This window comes from Mauremys reevesii, linkage group 2, assembly GCF_016161935.1.
Source record: "Mauremys reevesii isolate NIE-2019 linkage group 2, ASM1616193v1, whole genome shotgun sequence".
In the NCBI taxonomy this organism is placed as follows: domain Eukaryota; kingdom Metazoa; phylum Chordata; order Testudines; family Geoemydidae; genus Mauremys; species Mauremys reevesii.
Window position 1 is genome coordinate 136,095,634 of NC_052624.1, and position 21,575 is coordinate 136,117,208.

General features: G+C 40.6%; 1 protein-coding gene across 1 annotated transcript in view; it reads right to left on the bottom strand.

Moving 5' to 3' along the window:
• The window catches only part of MYO10 (myosin X), a 244,876-nt gene that overhangs the window by 129,708 nt on the left and 93,593 nt on the right, over nt 1–21,575 (bottom strand). Inside the window, exon 3 of the mRNA XM_039527600.1 lies at nt 12,687–12,845. Coding sequence (XP_039383534.1) covers nt 12,687–12,845 — 159 coding nt within the window. The remainder of the gene's footprint in view (nt 1–12,686; nt 12,846–21,575) is intronic.

The window sequence follows — 21,575 nt, forward strand, 5'->3', positions numbered from 1 at the left end:
CAAACAAGTGGATGCAGCATGGACACAACTTGTGATGAGCATTATCTGTAATCTTCTATTTTCTAAGTGTTACAATGTAACTCAGTTATCAGAATCTATTTGAACAGTTCCCATTTTGATTATATCCTGCTCATCACTACACCTAAATCCAAAAACAACTGCAAACATCCCAACTGAGGGACATACAAAGTAGCAGCAAAATCTCCATCTCCAGTAACAAGTGTGGAGTGAATTCAGCTACATATTTTTATACCAAGCTAGGTAAGGCTCTAATTGGCACTCCTATAAGTTGTAAGTTTCTTTACCTGCACTTTGAAAATAAATAAAAATAAACAAGTGTACTTCTAGTCTGATCCTTAAAACTCAGTTCACCGGAATAAAGGTGCATACATCAGCATCAATAGCACTTGGCCTTTGGAAAATAAATTATTGATCCATATAACTGAATGGCCACTAGAAATGGAGATCATTAAAAGCAAATGCTACTATAATTCCATTTATAAATCCACTGTGTTTGTACAGATCTTTGTCTACAGTGATTTAAAGCGCTTTTTAAATTCTGTTTTCTAGTAATGAATGGGAAATGCAAAGAGCAATTAATGCTTTGTGACAGGAGTTATCTTCGATGTACATTTTCAAAAGTTTACATGGTACATATTAGTACAAAATGCCCAGTATAGGGTCAAATGGATCTGTGTGGACATATTTCATGCAGTGTTTTAACTAGGGCTGTCAATTAATTGCAGTTAACTCACGCGATTCACTCAAAAAAATTAATCACGATTTATCGCAGTTTTAATCACACTGTTAAACAATAGACTACCACTTGAAATGTATTAAATATTTTTGGATGTTTTTCTACATTTTAAAAAAATATTGATTTCAATTACAACACAATACAAAGTGTACACTGTTCACTTTATATAATTTTTATTACCAAATATTTGCACTGTAAAAATGATAAACAAAAGAAATAGTATTTTTCAAATCACTTCATACTAGTACTGTAGTGCAATCTCTTTATCATGAAAGTGCAACTTACAAATGTAGATTATTTTTTTACATAACTGCATTCAAAAACAAAACAATGCAAAACTTTAGAGCCTACAAGTCCACTCAGTCCTACTTCTTGTTCAGCCAATCGCTAAGACAAACAAGTTTGTTTACATTTATGGGCGATAATGCTGCTCTCTTCTTATTTACTTCACCAGAAAGTGAGAGCAGATGTTCACACGGGACTTCTGTAGCCAGCATTGCAAGGTATCTACATGCCAGAAATGCTAAACATTCATATGCCCCTTCATGCTTCAGCCACAATTCCAGAGGACATGCTTCCATGCTGATGAGGCTCGTTAAAAAAAATAATGTGTTAATTAAATTTGTGACTAAACTCCTTGGGGGAGAATTGTACGTCTCCGGCTCTGTTTTACCCGCATTCTGTCATATATTTCATGTTATAGCAGTCTCAGATGATGACTCAGCACATCTTGTTCATTTTAAGATCACTTTAGCTGAAGATTTGACAAAACGCAAAGCAGGTACCAATGTGAGATTTCTAAAGAGAGCTACAGCACTTGACCCAAGGTTTAAGAATCTGAAGTGCCTTTCAAAATCTGAGAGGGACGAGGTGTGGAGCATGGTTTCAGAAGTCTTAAAAGAGCAACACTCTGATGTGAAAATTACAGAACCCAAACCACCAAAAAGGAAAATCAACCTTCTGTTGGTGGCATCTAACTCAGAGGATGAAAATGAACATGCATCAGGCTGCACTGCTTTGGACCGTTATTAAGCAGAACCCGTCATTAGCATGGACACATGTCATCTAGAATGGTGGTTGAAGCACAAAGGGACATATGAATCTTTAGCACATCTGGCATGCAAATATCTTGCAGCGCCGGCTACAACAGTGCCACATGAACACCTGTTCTCACTTTCAGGTGACATTGTGAACAAGAAGCGGGCAGCATTATCTTCTGCAAATTGTAACCAAACTTGTTTGTCTGAGGGACTGGCTGAACAAGAAGTAGAACTGAGTGTACTTGTAGTCTCTAAAGTTTTACCTTTTTTTTTTTTTTGAATGCAGGTTTTTTTGGTACATAGTTCATTTTCATGATAAAGAGACTGCACTATAGTACTTGTATTGGGTGAACTGAAAAATATTATTTCTTTTGTTTTTTACCGTGCAAATATTTGTAATCAGAAACAAATATAAAGCAAGCACTGTACACTTTGTATTCTGTGTTATAACTCAGGGGTCCCCAACCCCCGGGCCGCGGACCGGTACCGGTCCCTGGCCTGTTAGGAACCGGGCTGCGAACCGAGCGCACACAGAGCTCTTGCGGGCAGCCCAGAGCCCTTTGAATCCCGGCGGCGGCCAGGAAGCAAAGAGCTCTGGGCTGCCCGCAGCCACGGGGAGCCCTTTGAATCTCAGCCGCCGCCGGGAGTCAGAGGGCTCTGGGCTGCCCGCAGTGGCGGGGAGCCCAGAGACCTTTAAATCCCAGCCGCGGCCAGGAATCAGAGGGCTCTGGGCTGCCTGCAGCCGCGGGGAGCCCAGAGCTCTTTAAATCCCAGCCGCGGCAGGAATCAGAGGGCTCTGGGCTGCCCGCAGCGGCGGGGAACCCAGAGCCCTTTAAATCTCAGCTGCAGCCGGGAGTCAGAGGGCTCTGGGTTGCCCGCAGAGATTCCCAGCCGTGGCTGGGATTTAAAGGGCTCAGAGCTCCCCACGGCTGCGGGTAGCCCAGAGCCGTTTGAATCCCGGCCCGCAGCCGCTGTTTGCCCCCTCCCCAGACCTCTGCCCCAACTGCCCACCAGGACCCCCACGCCCTATCTAACACCGCTGGTTCTTGTCCCCTGATACCCCTCTCCTGGGACTCCTGCCCCCCAGGATCCCACCCCCTATCTAAATGCCGCTGCTCCTTGTCCCCCAATTGCTCCGCCCCAAGACCCCTGCTCCAACTGCCCCTTGGGACCCTAGCCCCTATCTAAGCCTCCCTTCTCCTTGTCCTCAACTGCCCCCTCCTGAGACCCCCCCCAGCTTTCCCCCAGGACCCCACCCCCTACCTGTCCCCTGATAAACATTTTCAACATCCTATCTTTGTAAAGCAGGGTTTTCTGCAGTGACAGCAACCAAAACGAGATTACGGAGTAGACTGGACATAAGCAACACACTTCGGGTGTCACTATCTCCCATCACCCCCAGATGGGTCCGTCTAGTTGCAGGAAAACAAGCTCAGGGCTCCCACTAATTCTGCATTATGGTCAGTTGTATAATTATTTCATTATATATTACAATAATAATAGAAATAAAAGTACAAAAATAAATGTTATGCGCTTGAATTGTCCCAAAACCATCCCACAGATCCGCGGAAATTTTTTTTTCTACGAAACCGGTCCCTGGTGCCAAAAAGGTTGGGGACCTCTGTTATAACCGAAATCAATATATTTGAAAATGTAGAAAACATCCAAAAATATTTAAATAAATGGTATTCTATTATTAACAGCACGTTTAATCGTGCAATTAATTGCTATTATTTTTTTAATTACGATTAATTTTTTAATCACTTGACAACCCTAGTTTTAACACATGCCCTATCTCTCTTTAGTACAGACCTGAACAACTTTCAGATACAACTATCTCAGCCCAGTGATGCAACAGGACGGAACCTAATACAAGCTATGCAATCCACTTTGTCAATGTAGAGACCTAATATCTATAACATATGCGGTTCAAGTGTAGTAACCAGATAAACAGCAGTTTATTTAATGAGTATTTAATACTGTTTGGTTGTCTCTGCATGGAGAATGATAATATGGGATAGTTACAGAACACTGAATAGCAATTCAGGGGAATGTGCAATTACTGGTTGGATGGTGCATCTTATTCTACAAATAACTGGACCAAGACAAAGGAATTAACTTCATTCTAGAGATCTGTCCTGAGACACTGATGACCTGGCCAATCTGTGCATACAGAACAGCCATGTACTTCTATTGTAAATTACTGAGAACGGTACTGATGCAATTGACACTGACATATAGGAATGCTTATGATCTCATTTACAAGAGTTTCACAGCAGTGTAACTCTACTGTTTTCTGAGAGTTACTCCTGATTACACCAATTTCAGTGTAATTAGGGGCAAAGGGTCATATCATTAGCTGGTGTAATCTGGCATAGCTCCACCAAACTCAGTAAAACTATGCTGATTTGTGACAGCTGAAGATCTGGCCCAAAGGCTGTTTACATGCAGCTGCTCAGGACCGTTTGGGGGCAGTTTACATATACCGTAAAGGCTTGCGATTAATACATCCAAACTTTTGCATAAAATCACTACAGGTTTTGGCTTTGTAAATCACCATTTTATTTTTTTGACCATGTCCTCCCATTCACCCTCACCTCTGCACCTCTTTTAAACTTGTACATATGCCAGGGGATATCAGACAAATGCTTCTATAGTGCATTAGTTAAACCCAATAAAAAACAGAATTCCTTAGGATGGGTAACAGTTCCAGAAGCATGTTTCATTATTTTCCCATGTAACATGCACTGACATCAGTTTCCTGTTGGCCACACAGGCATGGCACGACACAGAGCAACTGCACAACTAGTACACAAAACCTAATGATATTTTTGTGAGTAAAATAAAACTTTGGTATAATCTAAGGCAGCTGCCTCTGGAAATGTTAATTACCAAATACCATAGTAATGGACACTATATAAGAACCTAGATAGATTGGATGGGTTTACTGACCTGGATGCTAAAGCTAAAGCTCTCTGAGTGGAATTTGAAAAACAAAAAAAGGCAAGACAATTCATTATATCATTGATTATTATGTACAAGCATGAATCAGTTCCCTCAGGGAACTCTTGTGAATTAAACTAGAGAAAAACATGCTGTAATTAGATGGCTGAATTATTAGCAGCAGAGCATACTCAGTTAAAAGAAATCATATGAAAAGAAAGCAGAGTTAAATCTGATTGTAGACACTTTATATACTTTTCTGAAGACATAGAACTAGTTTTGATTCCAATGAAGTTGCTGAGATTTCTGCAATCAAACAAAGAATCAGGAAGGAACTAAGTACCAGTTTCAGAGCTTTTTAAATTAAGAGTGATTTTGCTATCTCATCCCAGGTTACTATACATTTGCCTCTTCATCTAATGGAGAATGAGTGGTAGCAAAAAGATGGTATAAAAGCAAAAATAATGGAAACAGAGCTCTCAAATACCACTGCCACTGTCTGATGGAATACTTTGCGGCTCAATTCTTGGTACAAGAACTATGTATACACACACACACACAACCTAACATATGGTTACAATCATCTGCAGGCAGCTACAGTCTTAATTTGAGCTAGAAAATAATCCATTTTGTTCACCTACCCCACCCCTCCTGCAATCCCACTACAGACTGTCTGCCAAATTTGAGACAACTATTTGACCTTTTTGACAATCTTCAGCTCATTATTCACATGAGAACTTGCAGCAATGACATACAAACTGCTCCTTGGCACTTGCTGGGGAAAAGCGGGGCAGAGAGAACCCACTCTGAATTTCTCTGAATATACTGAGCTAAGAAAATGAAACACAGATTCAAAATTGCAAATCCAAGGTAATGAACCTCTGGTGGAATGAATTCCTGACTCTGGGCATCACAAGCATGGTAAAAGAAAAAGGCTGTTTAAGTTAGAGTGAATAAGCTACTCATAGCTTCCTAATGTCTTGAAAAGTGCACACTTCAAAGAAATAATCACTTCAAAGCAAGAACCAGCTAATTCCTACTTCAGAGTTGAATTCAAAAGGAAAAATCAAACGTGTTTATGGATTGTGTTTAAATGACAAACAAGTCAAATGAAGATGCTTTCAACATTGAATAATGCAGTATTTATAAGTGTAGAAGAGGAGGTGAGCTTGCATATTAAATTTTATTTTTAGATATCTTCTAACTTCAAAAAAAACTTCCTTACTCTGATCTCTACAAAATGTGCTTGCCTGGACCAGTCACTAACCACTTGACTGGCTGGGACAAGAAAGAGGCAGCTCTCTTCAGTGTCAGCTCTAACACCATAATTTAAATGTCCTGTCCCCTGGTACACTCCAAGTGATGTGGTTTATGGTGTCTTCCCCAAGACAGAGCTAGTCTCTTCTATGATGTGTGATTAACTGAAACTGACCCAAGGAGTGGCAGTCTCAACAGCGCTTGGGGACATTTATCCCTTTGATATGGCAACAAGCATAACCGCTATACACCACTGAACTGCCTGACACTTCTACTTTTGGAAATGAACATTTAAATGAAGTAGAAATTACATCCTTCAACTGTGTGTTTTATCATGTGCACATCGCTGGCTTAGTTATAGGAAAGACTGTCTCAATTCCTGGTTTCCCTTCAAAGAGGTCACATTTTCAAGCATGGGCACCTTAATATGATGTCCATATTTAGCATTTGGATGCAGATACTGGCATCTAGATATTTTTAAAAGGCTATTCACATACCTACTGTGAGTGCTGATCTGAGCTTTCAAATATGGGAGTCTGACCTCATTTAGGCTCACACACAAAGTTGGACTCCCAATGACTTATGAGGAGAGGCTGAGGGAACTGAGATTGTTTAGCCTGCAGAAGAGAAGAACGAGGGGGGATTTGATAGCTGCTTTCAACTACCTGAAAGGGGGTTCCAAAGAGGATGGATCTAGACTGTTCTCAGTGGTACCTGATGACAGAACAAGGATTAATGGTCTCAAGTTGCAGTGGGGGAGGTTTAGGTTGAATATTAGGAAAAACTTTTTCACTCAGAGAGTGTTGAAGCACTAGAATGGGTTACCTAGGGAGGTGGTGGAATCTTCTTCCTTAGAGGTTTTTAAGATCAGGCTTGACAAAGCCCTGGCTAGGATGATTTAGTTGGGAAGTGGCCCTGCTTTGAGCAGGGGGTTGGACTAGATGACCTCCTGAGGTCCCTTCCAACCCTGATATTCTATGATTCTATGAACCCCAGCTTTCCCCCGGCAAAGTAATGAAGAAGGTAGAGATAATCACCTCAACAGCCTCTGATCTCCACTAGTGTCCTGCCTAAATGCTTCCTCATAAGGCTTCAGACCTGCACATGGCACACAGACAGCACTAATGGCAGAAACAACAACTGTTCTCTCTATCCAAAACCTCTGCTCCTCGATTATTGAAGTCATGCATTGCTACAGAGTCTTTCCAGGCTCCTCTCTATATAGCTGCATCAGTAGCCACAAACATATCCTTCCATATTCGATTATCAAGGAGCCTGCACCTCTTCCACTCAGATTTGGCCCTTGTCATGGTGACTTGTGCCTTCGTCCCCCTCAGGTTGGGCTACTGTTACGCGATCTCTTTGGGTCTGTCCAAGAAAGCCACATTTAAGTTTCAGCTCATCTAACACCAGACAACTCACCTCATTTCTAGGAGAGATAGGAGGCACATGCTCCCCACTCTTTCCCTGTGCATTTCTAGATCCACTTGAGGGCCAATTCCTTATCTTCAGTTCCATCAATGGACTAGGACTTGGCTACCTCAGGATCCACCTCTTCCTCATGTCTACACCAAGAAAACTACTATCAGCAGGGACATTACAGCAGACAGAGCCCAAGGTGCAACTCTCAGCAGTTAGAAGAAGAATGCATTGCATGGAGGGCCCTGAACTATGGGGCTCCCTACCACCAGAGATAAAGAGAAGCTCCTGTCTCCTCTTTTAGAGCACAACCCATAGCACACCTCTTTGGAGAGACGTCCACAAGAAAGGCTACAGAAGAGCTAAGAAGACTGTCCCTTTCCTTAGATAACTTCCTCCAAAACAAAATACATCCTAAATAAAGGAGGCGCAGAGACGTCAAAATGGTTCAACTCAAATTAGAATGGAGTTTATTATCTCTTCCAGCCTCAATCTGCTTCAGAATATTGACTACTGATTTAGACGAGTTTCTGATAGTGCAGAAGTTTCTTATAGCCCAGCATTCCCTGAATGGAAGAGGGGAAAAACAATAAGGCTTATACTTTACACTGATCTTCACTGCTGGAGTTGCTGGCTGAGGCTAAGCAAATCAATGAGGAGCCTGATAAACTGTGGCATCCATGGCAAATATCTTTACGATAATAAGGAAATAATGGAAGGTTTAAGGATAAAGGTCTCATTATGCCAGACAAAAAGGCATAAAAGGCGTAATTAACTGAAGTGAATTGCAAACTGAAATTGTACATAAATCTTCAGATATTTACCTATGTCTTCTCTGCAGGAATAAGAGTGTTTTAATACAGGAAAGAAAAACTACTGTTTAGAACATATGGATTATCAAGAGAAAAGAGCTACATTTAAAATGTTTTCATTGGAAAGCAACAATGTTAACTTTTCTCTCCACAATATCTATATCTATTTATTCTCCTTTGTAATTTCACAGATAATCTTCACAAGCCTTTCCACATACAATTTAGAAATTAGTGGACTGCATTCAGATCATGACATTTTGCTGTATAAACAAGGATGTTATAACAAACAAGTAAATATACAGCATTACACTGCACTCACTATGATGAGTATCAAGCTCCTTCCTAGTATCATTGCCATGGGAGCCAGAAGGTTTTTTAAAAACATCATAATGTCTGTATTACTTTAAATATAATTTGTATGCTGCTTTTTAAAAAAAAGTTACACACATTAAACTTTACTCAATGAATATACATTCTTCCACAGAAAAAAATAAAGTTAGCAGGGAGACCACAACAGATCTACAAGCTAAAGGCCAGGTTGTGGCATTTGCACAATGGCCTGTGATAGGGTGTGGTCCGGAGACAGCTCACCCCAGGAAGAGGACAGTGCTTAGAGAAGCACAATTCCTTGCTGATTTCCCTACAATACATTATGCTCCTGTTGGCCAGCCACCTCTGTGGGCTAGTGGCAGGGAGTCAGGTTAATGGCTCCATACCCTTCCTGACCCAGTGGGGAAGAAGGACATGGAGGAAGGCTATGGTTGCCTCTGGCCCTGGTAGAAAGAACTTCAATGTAAGGGGGAGGTTCCTTGTGTGTTCTGTGCAAGGAACAATCCAGTGCAAAGCGAGAATGACAATGAAGCTTATCCCTTGAGCTGTATGAAAACATTTGGCAAATGTTAAGTGAACCTAATCTAACCTTTCCCCCTCTATCAAATTTTGGCTTTATCCCAGTAACGTATCATTGCACTGTCCCTACATGGTTCAATAGCTCTGATTTGGGCATACAGTATCCACCTTATGACTGGCTACTCCCAGTGACAAAAAATTTCAGGCTGCATCTTTTGCTATCTGAAGTGCCACCACTCCTGGAGCCCTTATCCCATTACTGCATCACCCTCAGCACTGCGATAGTGCTCTAGCGGGGTTGGAATAGAACTGCTTCCTATATCAGACTCTGGTCGCATATGTAGGCCAAGTGGGTTGCTTGAATACAAATTTCACTGCATTGTATTTGAATGAGCCTGGGTTTTGTGAGATGACGACACAGTGGACCCAAACGGTAAAATCAACAATATCGCAGGGACAATGAGCAGCATCAGCAATTGAAGGTGCCACGTCACCAGCAACAGAACACAAATCTGTCTGTCTAGGAATTTATACTGCACTCATCACCAGAATATTAGAGAGATCCATGAGTTGCCATGACAAGACAGGGAACAAGCTAGAACACAGCTCTGTAAATATAGCTTGTTTCTTGATTCTCCACAAGGGCTTTTATTCCCTTAAAAAAAAGGCAGAATCTAAATGTCAGCCTGTCTACGCACTGGGAAATGTATAGGTAGCTTTACTCTTAAAATAAATAAATCCCAAGGAAGCCTGAAACGTGTTTCACTAATTTCTTCAACTCTGTGCATGCAAAGGAAGTAGTTCATGTATGCTGAGCTATCAGCATTGATTTTTTATTTATTGATTTTTATTTTATTTTATTTTGTTAGAGAAAATGGTTCATTTGAGGAAAAAAATTTAAAAATTAGGGCTGTCGATTAATCGCAGTTCATTCATGCGATTAACTCAAAAAAAAGAATCGTGATTTTAAAATGTAATCGTGATTAATCACACTTTTAATCGCACTGTTAAACAATAGAATACCAATTGAAATTAATTAAATATTTTGGATGTTTTTCTACATTTGCATATATATTGTATTCTAGGCTGTAATTGAAATCAAAGTGTATATGATTTTTTATTCTAAATATTTGCACTGTAAAAAATATAAACAAAAAAATCATATTTTTCAATTCACCTCATACAAGTACTGTACTGCAATCTCTTTGTCATGAAAGTGCAGTTTACAAATTTAGAAATTTTTTTTGTTACATAGCTGCACTCAAAAACAAAACAATGTAAAACTTCAGCGCCTACAAGTCCAGTCTGTCCTACTTCTTGTTTAGCCAATGAAGTTTATTTACATTTACAGGAGATAATGCTGTACTCTTCTTATTTACAATGTCAACAGAAAATGAGAACTTTTGAGTGGGCACTGCAAGGTATTTATGTGCCAGATATGCTAAACATTCGTATGCCCCTTCATGCTTCGGCCACCATTCCAGAGGACATGCTTCCATGCTGATGACACTCGTTAAAAGAAATGTGTCAATTAAATTTGTCATTAAACTCCTTGGGGGAGAATTGTATGTCCCCTGCTCTGTTTTATCTGCATTCTGCCATATATTTCATGTTATAGCAGTCTCGGATGATGACTCAGCATATGTAGTTCATTTTAAGAACACTTTCACTGCAGATTTGAAAAAACGCAAAGAAGGTACTCATGTGAGATTTCTAAAGATATCTACAGTGCTTGACCCAAGGTTTAAGAATCTGAAGTGCCTTCCAAAAATCTGAGAGGGATGAGGTGTGGAGAATGCTTTCAGAAGTCTTAATAGAGCAACACTCCGATGCAGAAACTACAGAACCCGAACCACCAAAAAAGAAAGCTGTTTTGGATTGTCATTGAGCAGAACCCATCATCAGCATGGACGCGTGTCCCCTGGAATGGTGGTTGAAGCACAAAGGGACATATGAATCTTTAGCACATCTGGCACATAAATATCTTGCGACGCCGGCTACAACAGTGCTATGAGAACGCCTGTTCTCACTTTCAGGTGACACTGTAAACAAGAAGCTGGCAGCATTATCTCCTGAAAATTGTAACCAAACTTGTTTGTCTGAGTGATTGGCTGAACAAGTAGTAGGACTGAGTGGACTTGCAGGCTCTAAAATTTTACATTGTTTTATTTTTGATTGCAGGGTTTTTTTGTACATAATTCTATATTTCTAAGTTCAACTTTCATGATAAAGAGATTGCACAACAGTGCTTGTATTAGGTGAACTGAAAAACACTATTTCTTTTGTTTTTTTACAGTGCAAATACTTGTAATAAAAAATAAATATAAAGTGAGCACTGTACACTTTCTATTCTGTGTTGTAATTGAAAGCAATATATTTGAAAATGTAGAAAACATCCAACAATATTTAAATAAACGGTGTTCTATTATTAACAGTGCGATTAATCACGATTAATTTTTTTTATCACTTGACAGCCCTAATAAAAATTATGAGGACCTCACAAAACATATTAAAAAAAAACAAGCTCAAAATTTAAGATTATCATCACTGACTATTCCTTTGGCAGCAACATGTAACGGAACAAGAACAGGTTTGTGCCCCTTTGTGTTTCTTTGTGGTGGATAATCAAATTCCCTAAAGGTGATAGTTGTTTGGATTTTAAATATGTGTTTACTTAAATTCAGCCTATTTGTTTATAAGAGATGGACCTTGGCAGAAAATAACATTATGCTGGCTAGTTCAAGAAATTGGAAAAAAAAATTAGGCTAAATTACATTTTTCTGCATGTCAAATTATTTTATTGCACTTTATTACAAAATGAAAAATAAGAATAAAAAAAGCCTACAGGAGCCATTATTGTTCTCCATATGTTGCTCACAATAATGTTAGATTGGGATCAACATTGGTGCTAAAAAGTAAAATTTAAACTCTAGTAGCCACAGAAGTGGGTAATATAAAGTCAAGAAAAATAAAACTCCATGTAGACTAATGGTCTGATTTTCAGAGGCCCTGAGCACCCGGCTGCTTCCACTGATGTAAGCTCCTGAACCTGACCAATTTCTATGGCATGGGCTCTCCACCTGTGGCATCATGATAACCACCTTGTCCTACCCATATTGAAGAATGGGAGAAAGGTCTCAGCTAGATCCGATGGGATCCCCAGAGGGGGACTCAGTATGGAAAAAGTTGAGAAGTACTGTTCCATTGTGTCCTCTCAGACAATCTTCTCACAACTTCATCTGTTGCAGTATATTCAAACAAACAAACAAAAAAACAGCATCTTTGCTCTCCTGTCCTGTCCCAACATATTTTAACGAATAAAAAAAGGAAGACCTTAAAAATCAGTATCATGTCTGATTTTCATAGACATCAAAGATTCCATTGCACTTTTCTCATCAGCAGGGGTTTCCCTGAAGCCCTTGACCAAACTTTCCCTCCATTTTTTTCTGGTGGAAAGTCATCCTCCAACACATAGATTGATTCATTTCAGTCCTATGCATGTATATAGTTTGAAGAACTTAGGGGATGGGAGGTGCTGGATCAGTGTAAAATATTGCTGTTACATGCAGGAAAACATTCTTTATGGTTTTTGTTTCAGAAGATACTTACATAGATTTTATTTTGCTGATATCGCTGGAATAAGTTGTGCATGATGGAGCCCTCATGGAGGTCTACGAGCGCTGCCATGTCTTCCACACTCTCCACACTTGTTTGATGCATAGCCGTTACTTTTTGGTGCGTGATTGTACTCTGTTTGTAAGTGAATACCTGAAGGAGGAAAAACAGGCGGTGCATTAAAGTATCATGGCTATACAAGAAAGTATTGTTCAAGCTGATAAACTGGACAGAGGTGAAATTCAGAGGGTCAAAACAAAGCACCTTCACCACGTCCGTCCAATTTATACCTATTTTGAGGATTTATGGGAGACATAAGTCTTGTAGACCTGCACAGGAAAAAACTACTCCTGAGGTTACTATTAACTACATAATGTGTAGTCAGAGGACGGTAGTTCAGTTTGAGGTGAATAGAGACCCATCATTGCACACTGCACTATTTAGGACTTCATTTACCAGAACAAATTTCTCTCTAATGTTAACGCTACTGATTTCAGTGAAATTACACTGGGAAAGAAACATGTTTTGCAGTAACAAGTGTCAGAAATAAAAAATGATTGATTCAATCATTGCTAGCAAAGTAAACATTTATGGGCTTGGTCCAACGCTCATTTAAATCTTTCCATTGTACACTATGATCAGGATCAATGACATGTTAGGTCATTAATCCAACATTAATGTGCAGGTTAAGTACCATATGGTGCGGCCTTTCAAGAGCAGGTGTCAGACTGTGATGAAAATGCATTGGACAAAACACAATTAGAGTATTTACTCATTAAATGAGTTCATGCATTTTCCATACAGTTGTTCTAAAGATCTGCTTGGAAGATATTTACATACAGAATCCAAGTAAATCACCTTGTATGGGTTCTTGTGACAAAATCATTACCAAGGATTCTAATATCTTTGGAATTCAGTTTCCTGTTTCTTTTTTAACTCACATTCCTGGCAGCTAACCTCTATATACACTGAATATATCATAAAAATAATTTCTGTAGGAGTTGCTTTTTTATTTATATAGCCAACTCTACTTAGCAATCTTATTCACTGGTAACAATCACCCTTAAAAACTGAGAAATCCAAACACCGGGGTAATGCAGAGATTTTAATAATGTGGTACATGAAAAAAATCTTCCAAAGCCTTCTGAAATAATATTTATAAAGCTTTCTTCCGATTTAAAGATTGTGATAACTGGCAGTCTAGCTAGTTGTGAACATTTCAGAGTTGCCTATGTGGGCTACGAATTGCATGTTACTGGAGATTGGAACAATACGGTGCAAGAGGCCAAGTTTTCTCAGGAAAAGAAAAAACTTTTAAAACCCAAATATTTTCAGAGAAAAACACTGAACATATTTTTTCTAATGAGGAGCTGAACAGGTGCAGTAATGTTCAGAATTATAGGAAGCCACTCCGCAAAAAAAGAGGCCTCCACTACTAGACATAGTAAAACAGTGAAAACCATGTCACTGCTACAAGAGAACCAGAGGGAGGAAGGAGACCAAGCTCAGTTACAGACTGAACGGAAGGCAGAAACAGGTTGTAACGCTGAAGAAATTCAGTATTCAGGATCATTATCAGAATAATAGGCCTTCTGGGAAGTCCATTAAAAATCATGTGGATGGAACGCAGGTTTGTGGCAGAAAGTATGAGAACCACCACTAGCTATTATTCATATTGGAACAAATAGTGTGGAAGAGAAGGAAGAATTCAGAAAACTTTACAATTCTAACAAAAGTGGCAGACTTCCAAAACCTCTCAGTACTGCAGGCACATTCACAAAGACCCAGGCTGATCCAGAAGATGCATGGTTAACTGAGGGCAAATGAAGGTTCAGCTTCTGGAGGCCCTGGACAGTGTTCTGCAGGGAGAACTGTTGGATATAGAAGACAAGAAAAACACTTGATCAGGGAAGACTGAAGTTGTTTGGAATGGCTAAATAGGAGGGGAAGGGAATTAAACCAGGCAATAGTGGGAGGGAGAGAATGGGCAGGAGGAAAGCTGGGTCAGAGAAAAGTAAATGAAGTCACAACAAATCTGTGGCCTGCAAACATTTTTAGAGTCCCTAAGACTAAATCATACAAAAAGAACAGAGTCTGGAAACAGAGCCAGGCACAATTTCCTTGCCATTGCTGGGGCCTTGGGCACTGGTGCACCTCGATCCCTCCTATTCTCTGCCTGTGGCACATAACAGCCTAGTCTCCTGTGGGCTGTAAAACTTTGGTCTAATTTTGGTTGCTGGGTTTAGTTTTCAGGCACTGGGTAGTGTTGGTGGCCTGTGATAAACAGGAGGTCAGACTAGATGACCTGGTGGTTCCCTCTAGCCTTAAACTCTATCACAATATCAAACAGAGTAAATGTATTAATAAATTAATTAATAAATACAAGACGTATGGTGGGAAAGCAAAAGGAACAGGATAGAAGGAAGAACATCATGGGCAGGGAACAGACAAAAAGAAGAGGGGTGGAGGGGGTAGGAAATGACTGAAGAGTGATAGCATTATATGAGAGAAATAAGCAACTTGAGCAGAGGCTATCAAAGAGGAAAGAGATGAAATTAAAACAAAATGGGTTCTGTTGAGAAGGGTTAAGAAGCCAAAAAGAAAAAAAAAGTGTGTGTGAAGTCAGCTTCCTGTAGGGTATGGGTCATGTAAAGGGAGTAAGCACTAGACAAGGAAATAGACAAAACACACTTTTAAAAGGGGGAAATTTATTTTTAGGGGATTTCAATTTCCTTCATATTCCTGCCTCGGAATCCAGGCAGGTCACGCAGGTGAGCAGGGAGTTCCTGAATAGTTAAGCACAAACACTATTAGCATGAGTAATAAATAAAGGAATGAAACAAGGGTGAAAAAAACCAAAACAACCTTAAACCTTGCAAGGACTAATTAGAAGGTCACAGTCTGAGATACTGTAGCACAGGAAACCCCTCGGGGTGGGGTGACTACAACACCATGACAGGTTACAGAACCGATGCAAGCACAAGAAGAGGAAGATGAACAAGCAGATTTCTGTACTTTAAAAGATCAAACTTTGGCAGAACACAGAACCTGGCACCCTCTCTGAACTGACAGCGATATCGCAGGGTCACACAAAACACACAGGAAGGTTGGAACAAAATTTAAGACAGCACTAGATGAGGACTCAGCAAAAATGCTTTCCTCTCAAGATATAAATATACCAGGAAGATAATTTGTACATGCTGAATGCATAGGGAAGCTATGAATTAAATCCTAAGGAAGAGAGGGTATGCAAAATAAAAGTAAGAGGTCTAAAAATTACCATGGAGGGGGGAGAGGCAGCAAAACTGGAATACAATCGGAAGGTTCAATCTTGCAAGAAAATCAGTTTGAGGTTAAAATAGAAGGGAACACAGAGTGTGGAATAACTGGAAAGGAAACAAATGCTCTGAAAATACACAAGAAGAAAACAGGTCCCTCTAAAGGAGTAAAGGGCACCCCACCTGGTGAGGACAGTGACACCTCAGAAATGCTTAATGACTAGCCTGCAGAGGTAAACACGCCATAGATAAAGCAAAGATAGAGGTGACTATTGACCAGACAATAGTGAGGAGAAGGCTGTTTGTGAACTATGGTCAGGAGGGAACATAGTGTGAAAGAAATACAAGCATGAACACCCCAGGGTTCTAAAGGAATTTAGAAGGGAACTGCCAAATCCCCAGATACCATGAAATTGCTAAAAACAGAGCACACACACCTGAGGACTGGAGGAAAACTGGTTTAGTGCCAAACTTAGAGAAGGGGGAAAATATGACTGAAGGCAGGTCAATACAGGCCACTATGTTAGACTTCTCTCAGCTAAAAATACTGAATGTTACATGGATGAACAGGGATGATTAGATAAATGTTAACATTAGCAAGAGGGTGACATAGGCAGAGAGGGGGAGAGGGAATGAAGAAAGGTGAGATTAAAACAGTGGATAATCTTCCCTGATTTCATCAAAGCTTGCAAGAGAAGTGGGCATGAGATGACCCCACACCTCAGCTTTCTGACTCACTTCTGTTTAGAACTCTAGGGACATAGTAGATAGGATTTTCAAACATGCTTATTGTTGGCCTAACTTTACTCCCTCTGAGTCAATGGTAAAGTTCCACTGATTTCACTTGAAAGCAGACCAAACACCCAGTGCTTAAATAAATAAATAAAAACCCACTCAAGGCTAGTACCATCTGAAGCCTTCCATTTGCCAGGCCTCCCATGAAATAACACACGCAGTTCTGGGTATTGAGTGCGAAAACTATACCCACCTTTTGGAAGTAGTACAGACAACAGGAAATGATTGAGGGGGTGGAAGCAAGGTCACACAAGGCATGATTTTGTGACCTTAATGTGTTCAGCTAAGGAAGTGACAGCTAGAAAGGGGAATTAACTATATGGAGATATACCTATCTCACAGAACCAGAAGGGACCCTGAGAGGTCAACAAGTCCAGCCCTCTGCCTTTACTAGCAGAGCCAAGTACTGATTTTGCCCCAGATCCCTAAATGGCCCCCTTAAGGATTGAACTCACAATCCTGGGTTTAGCAGGCCAATGCTCAAACCACTGAACTATCCCTCCCCCATTCTGTAATGGTATGCAAGTACTTCAAGGGGCTGTACAAAGATATGGGCATCACAGCAATGTTCACATTTTTCTAGGAATGACTTTCTGAATAAGCCATTCCTGTGATGCAGGGATGTTATGTACTGGGGGGGGAGGGGTTCCGCACCATGAAAAAGTTTGAGAACCCCTTTTGTTCAAGAGCGAACACGAGGGCTGGGTTTGTGATATGATTAGAAGTCATGCTTTTATGAATTACATATATCCCTGGCATTTAGAATGTGCTGTTCGACTATTGTAAGTTATCATGCCTTTTTTTAAACCTACTCATAAATTCATTGACGAATTATGAAAAGTAAAAAAAAAGCCATGCATTTGAAGTGTAACGTTATAATTAAAATATTCAAAGGACGCTTTTTAAAGGAACATTAAAAATCTCCACTAGTTTGCCCCTCCCTGTTTCTTTATGTGCAATATACCACTTTATTTTGCACAGTGATTAATCTCTAATGAAAATAGTGAGGAATCTTTTTTCATTAATCATTACCTTTAAAAAAAATCACTGCCTCAATTTCTCTTTAGTAACAAATCGGCCCTTAGAACCAAGAACTAATGGAAAAACATGATAGTAGCGGAATTAACTTGTAACTCAATGTATAGACACTAGGGGCCCAATCTGAGGGCTTTAGGCTCTGTCTCCTGCTGAGATCACTGTTATTGGCATGCCATGCAAGTAGTATCCCTGCCTCCACACGCTCACTCATTCTGTCATTCTCTTTTTATTTATACTTGCTTTGAGTCAAAGTGACTCCCAGCACGGAGTGTGGGACAGGAAAAACTCACTGACTAGTAGGACTTTATATGGTTCAGATGCAGCACGCCAGCAATCCCACTGGGTGTGGTCAGTTACAATTTAAATGTCAACACTGTTTACGACTATTTCAGCACTGATCATTTTAGCAGAAATATCCAGCACTGAGGGTGGTGACCAAAGGAACTGGAAACTTTGTACAAGTGGAGGAGGGGGACACAAGGCCAAAATGACCCCTCCCTCTCTGCGGCCAGCTGCTCTGGCAGTGAGCCAGCTGCCCTCTCTTCTGGAGCTACAGCAGACCCTGGTGGGTAAAAGGTGTAATTTCAGTGCCTCCCCAGCAGAATAGATTCTGCAGGCGTGAAAAATAATCTCCGGGGAACATGAATTCTCCCCCCCTCCAGTTCTGGTGTTGGTGACAGTGTTGAACTGAAAATCGGTTAAAGCGGGGGGGTATTAATGTGTTGGTGTCGTTTACTATCATGATGGCAGCTGGAGACTGGTGTTAAGTCAGGCATAAATGTTGGCTTAATTTAGGATGCCATTGTTTTTTGGGATCTGTGTTGTGGTGTGGAAATACACTCAAGTGTTTTTATGCGGGATAAAGTACAGGAGCTGAACATTTTTCTGTACTGCCATTCTGATCTACTTAAACTGCAACTTTCTGTGCATCTGAAATGTACATCTATATTATTTTGTTGAGTACATAGGCTGCATATATAATGCTATGGGAGACCCTACTGAAATTCATATGTGCAAGAAAGGAACTTTCATTTGAATTATGTGAATTTATACAATTAGAGGGTTATTGTAAAGTACTATAGTTTAGATCTAAAATTCAAAGAGGTGTGGGGCAGAGAAAGTGAGTTTTACAGAAGTTACTGTTACAGAAACATTTGAGAATAAACATTTCCCTGAAGTGTATGCAACCCACGACCTACAGCATCTTGTTAATGCATGGAAGCCAGAAAATGAATTTAACTATAAACAAAAGGGAAACTGACAGGCCTCCCCCTTTCATTGCTCAAACTGAGGGCATATCCATATGGGAAGTTATACCAGTATAAAGTAAGGCATAAATATAAACTATAGTTATACCTGTATAAGTCCCTAGGTAGGAACTCTTATACTGATATGAGTGCCATTTTTTATTTAGCTTATGTTGCTTTGGAAACAGTGTTAGCTAAAGCGGAATAAGGATGTTTAAGAGTGTCATTATATAATGCCTGCATCTGTAACTTTCTCTCCATGCATCTAAAGAAGTGAGGTTTTTTACCCTCGAAAGCTTATGCCCAAATATATCTGTTAGTCTTTAAGGTGCCACCAGACTGACTCCTTGTTGTTTTAGTGTCTACACAGGCAGTTATACTGGTATAACTATAATGGTTTAACTTCCTATGTGGATGAGCCCTGAGTGGGGTGCAAAAAGTGAACAAGAAGCATAACTGACAATTAGATTATAAAATTGTTTATTAAATTTATCTCTATTTAAAGAAAACACAGGTAATGTCTGTATTATTTTATAAAGTTCTGGATTTTAACTGGACAACATCCTTCAAATTTCAATTTGAGAGAGAGAATAATATCATCACATTTTTTGTAGGGAAATTCCAGTAAATTGCTTACAGCCAGAACATCCGCTTTAAAATAACTTTACGCATTCTCTGCTGTTGGTCTGTATGGAGAGTAATCATTCATGTTTCCCCTCTGTTTAGAAGTTACAAGACCTATTGTAATAAATCTTACAAAATCTTTCTAGACGTGAGTCCAAGTGGGGAACAGAGGCCATGAGCTCACATTACAAGCTGTGGAATGCAACATCCTAGGGAGAAAAATTTAAGTTACCAGAAGTCCTTCAAGGACCCACAAATTAAAAAAAAAATGTTTTGTAAATCTTATCTTTTCTAGTTATATAAAATAGAATGTAAATATTTAAAATGTGGGATGAAGAGGAGTGCTTAGAAATCAAAACAATTTAACACAAAAGGGAAGCAGCAAACTGCAAGTGCAGAATTTAAAATTTCTGTAGCGTTTGTTTCAATAAGATTACACACCACTGTAACACTGTGGTTTGATTCTTTATCTTCCCCTCCTTATTTTCCCCCTCCCACTGGAAACCTGACCTTCAACTTCCATTCTATTAACATTTATTTTACGACATGGGACAATATGATCCTCAGGCAAAACAGTCTACTAGAGCCCAAGACTAGTTTTTTTTTTTAACAAATGCCATTGTAATCCATAATTTAATTTCTTTTGAGATTAACTGCAAAATGGAGTTTTTCTTCGAGATGTGTTGGTCATATCCATTCCAATTAGGTGTGCGTGTGCCACGTGCACAGTCATTGGAAAGTATTTCCCCTAGCAGCACCCCTCAGGTGGGCTGTGGAGCCCCCTGGAATGGCGCCTCCATAGTGCTCTATAGATGACCCTGCCGACCCGGCACCTCCTCAGTTCCTTCTTACCGCCAATGACGGTGGGTCGCTAGAACTGTGGCATCTTGCTCAGCAAGCTCTCTACCTTTCCCTAGCTCTATTTACTTTAGTGTTTGTTTTCCTTAGTTAGTTTAGTCATTAGTTAGTGTAGTGTTAATAGTTAGCTGTCGGGAGTGGGGGGTTCCCCTTTAACCCGACCATGCTCTCTCTGGGGACTCAGGGCATACCTAAGTCCCAGGGATTCAAACCCTGCAAGTCCTGCAACAAGCCTATGCCAATGGGCGACGGCGCTTGCTTAAAGTGTTTGGGAGAAATACATCAGGCGGATAAGTGCAGGATTTGCGGAGGTTTTTGCCCGAGAATGAAGAAGGAGCAGGACTTTAGACTGAAGCAGCTCCTCATGGAGGCGGCACTTAGACCGCAACCAGCATCGGCGCAGCAGGACCTGGCACCAAGTGCATCAGCGTATAATGCCCAGGCAGTGGTGGAGATGGCACCGCAGAAGGACTTTGGATGAAAGGGAGCTGTAGACTCTGGTGCAATTGGACTCACCATGTCAAGTGGCGGAGGAGGTACAACTGCCTTCCACCCCAGACACATTTGAGGCCACGAAAGACCTCATAGACATGACGGCACAGTGATCCCCGGCTCTTCACGCCAAGCCCCCGATGCCACATATGTGGTACTGTCCCGCAGAAAGCCTACAATGCTCCGCCCCTCGGCGCCATCAGGGACAAGATACTGCTTGGAGTCCCGGCACCAATCAGACTCGCGGCACCAATCAGACTTGCGACAACCTGCACTTAGTAGCGACTGTACCAGAGCACATACTCAAGTCCCTCCAATGGTGGCTCGACCCTCGGATGGGTGCGAAGGAGTCTCCTTCAACAGCCCCCAGCCCTCCTTCTCCCTGGTAACGGATGCATCAGGGTGCGCATTTGGGAGATCTACAAACGCAGGGCCTATGGTCGCAGGACGAGCTCTCCCTTCATATCAACATCAAGGAGCTCAGGGTAGTATGTCTAGCATGCCAAACTTTTTAGGCCCAGCTGCAAGGCCAGTGCGTGGCAGTGAGGACG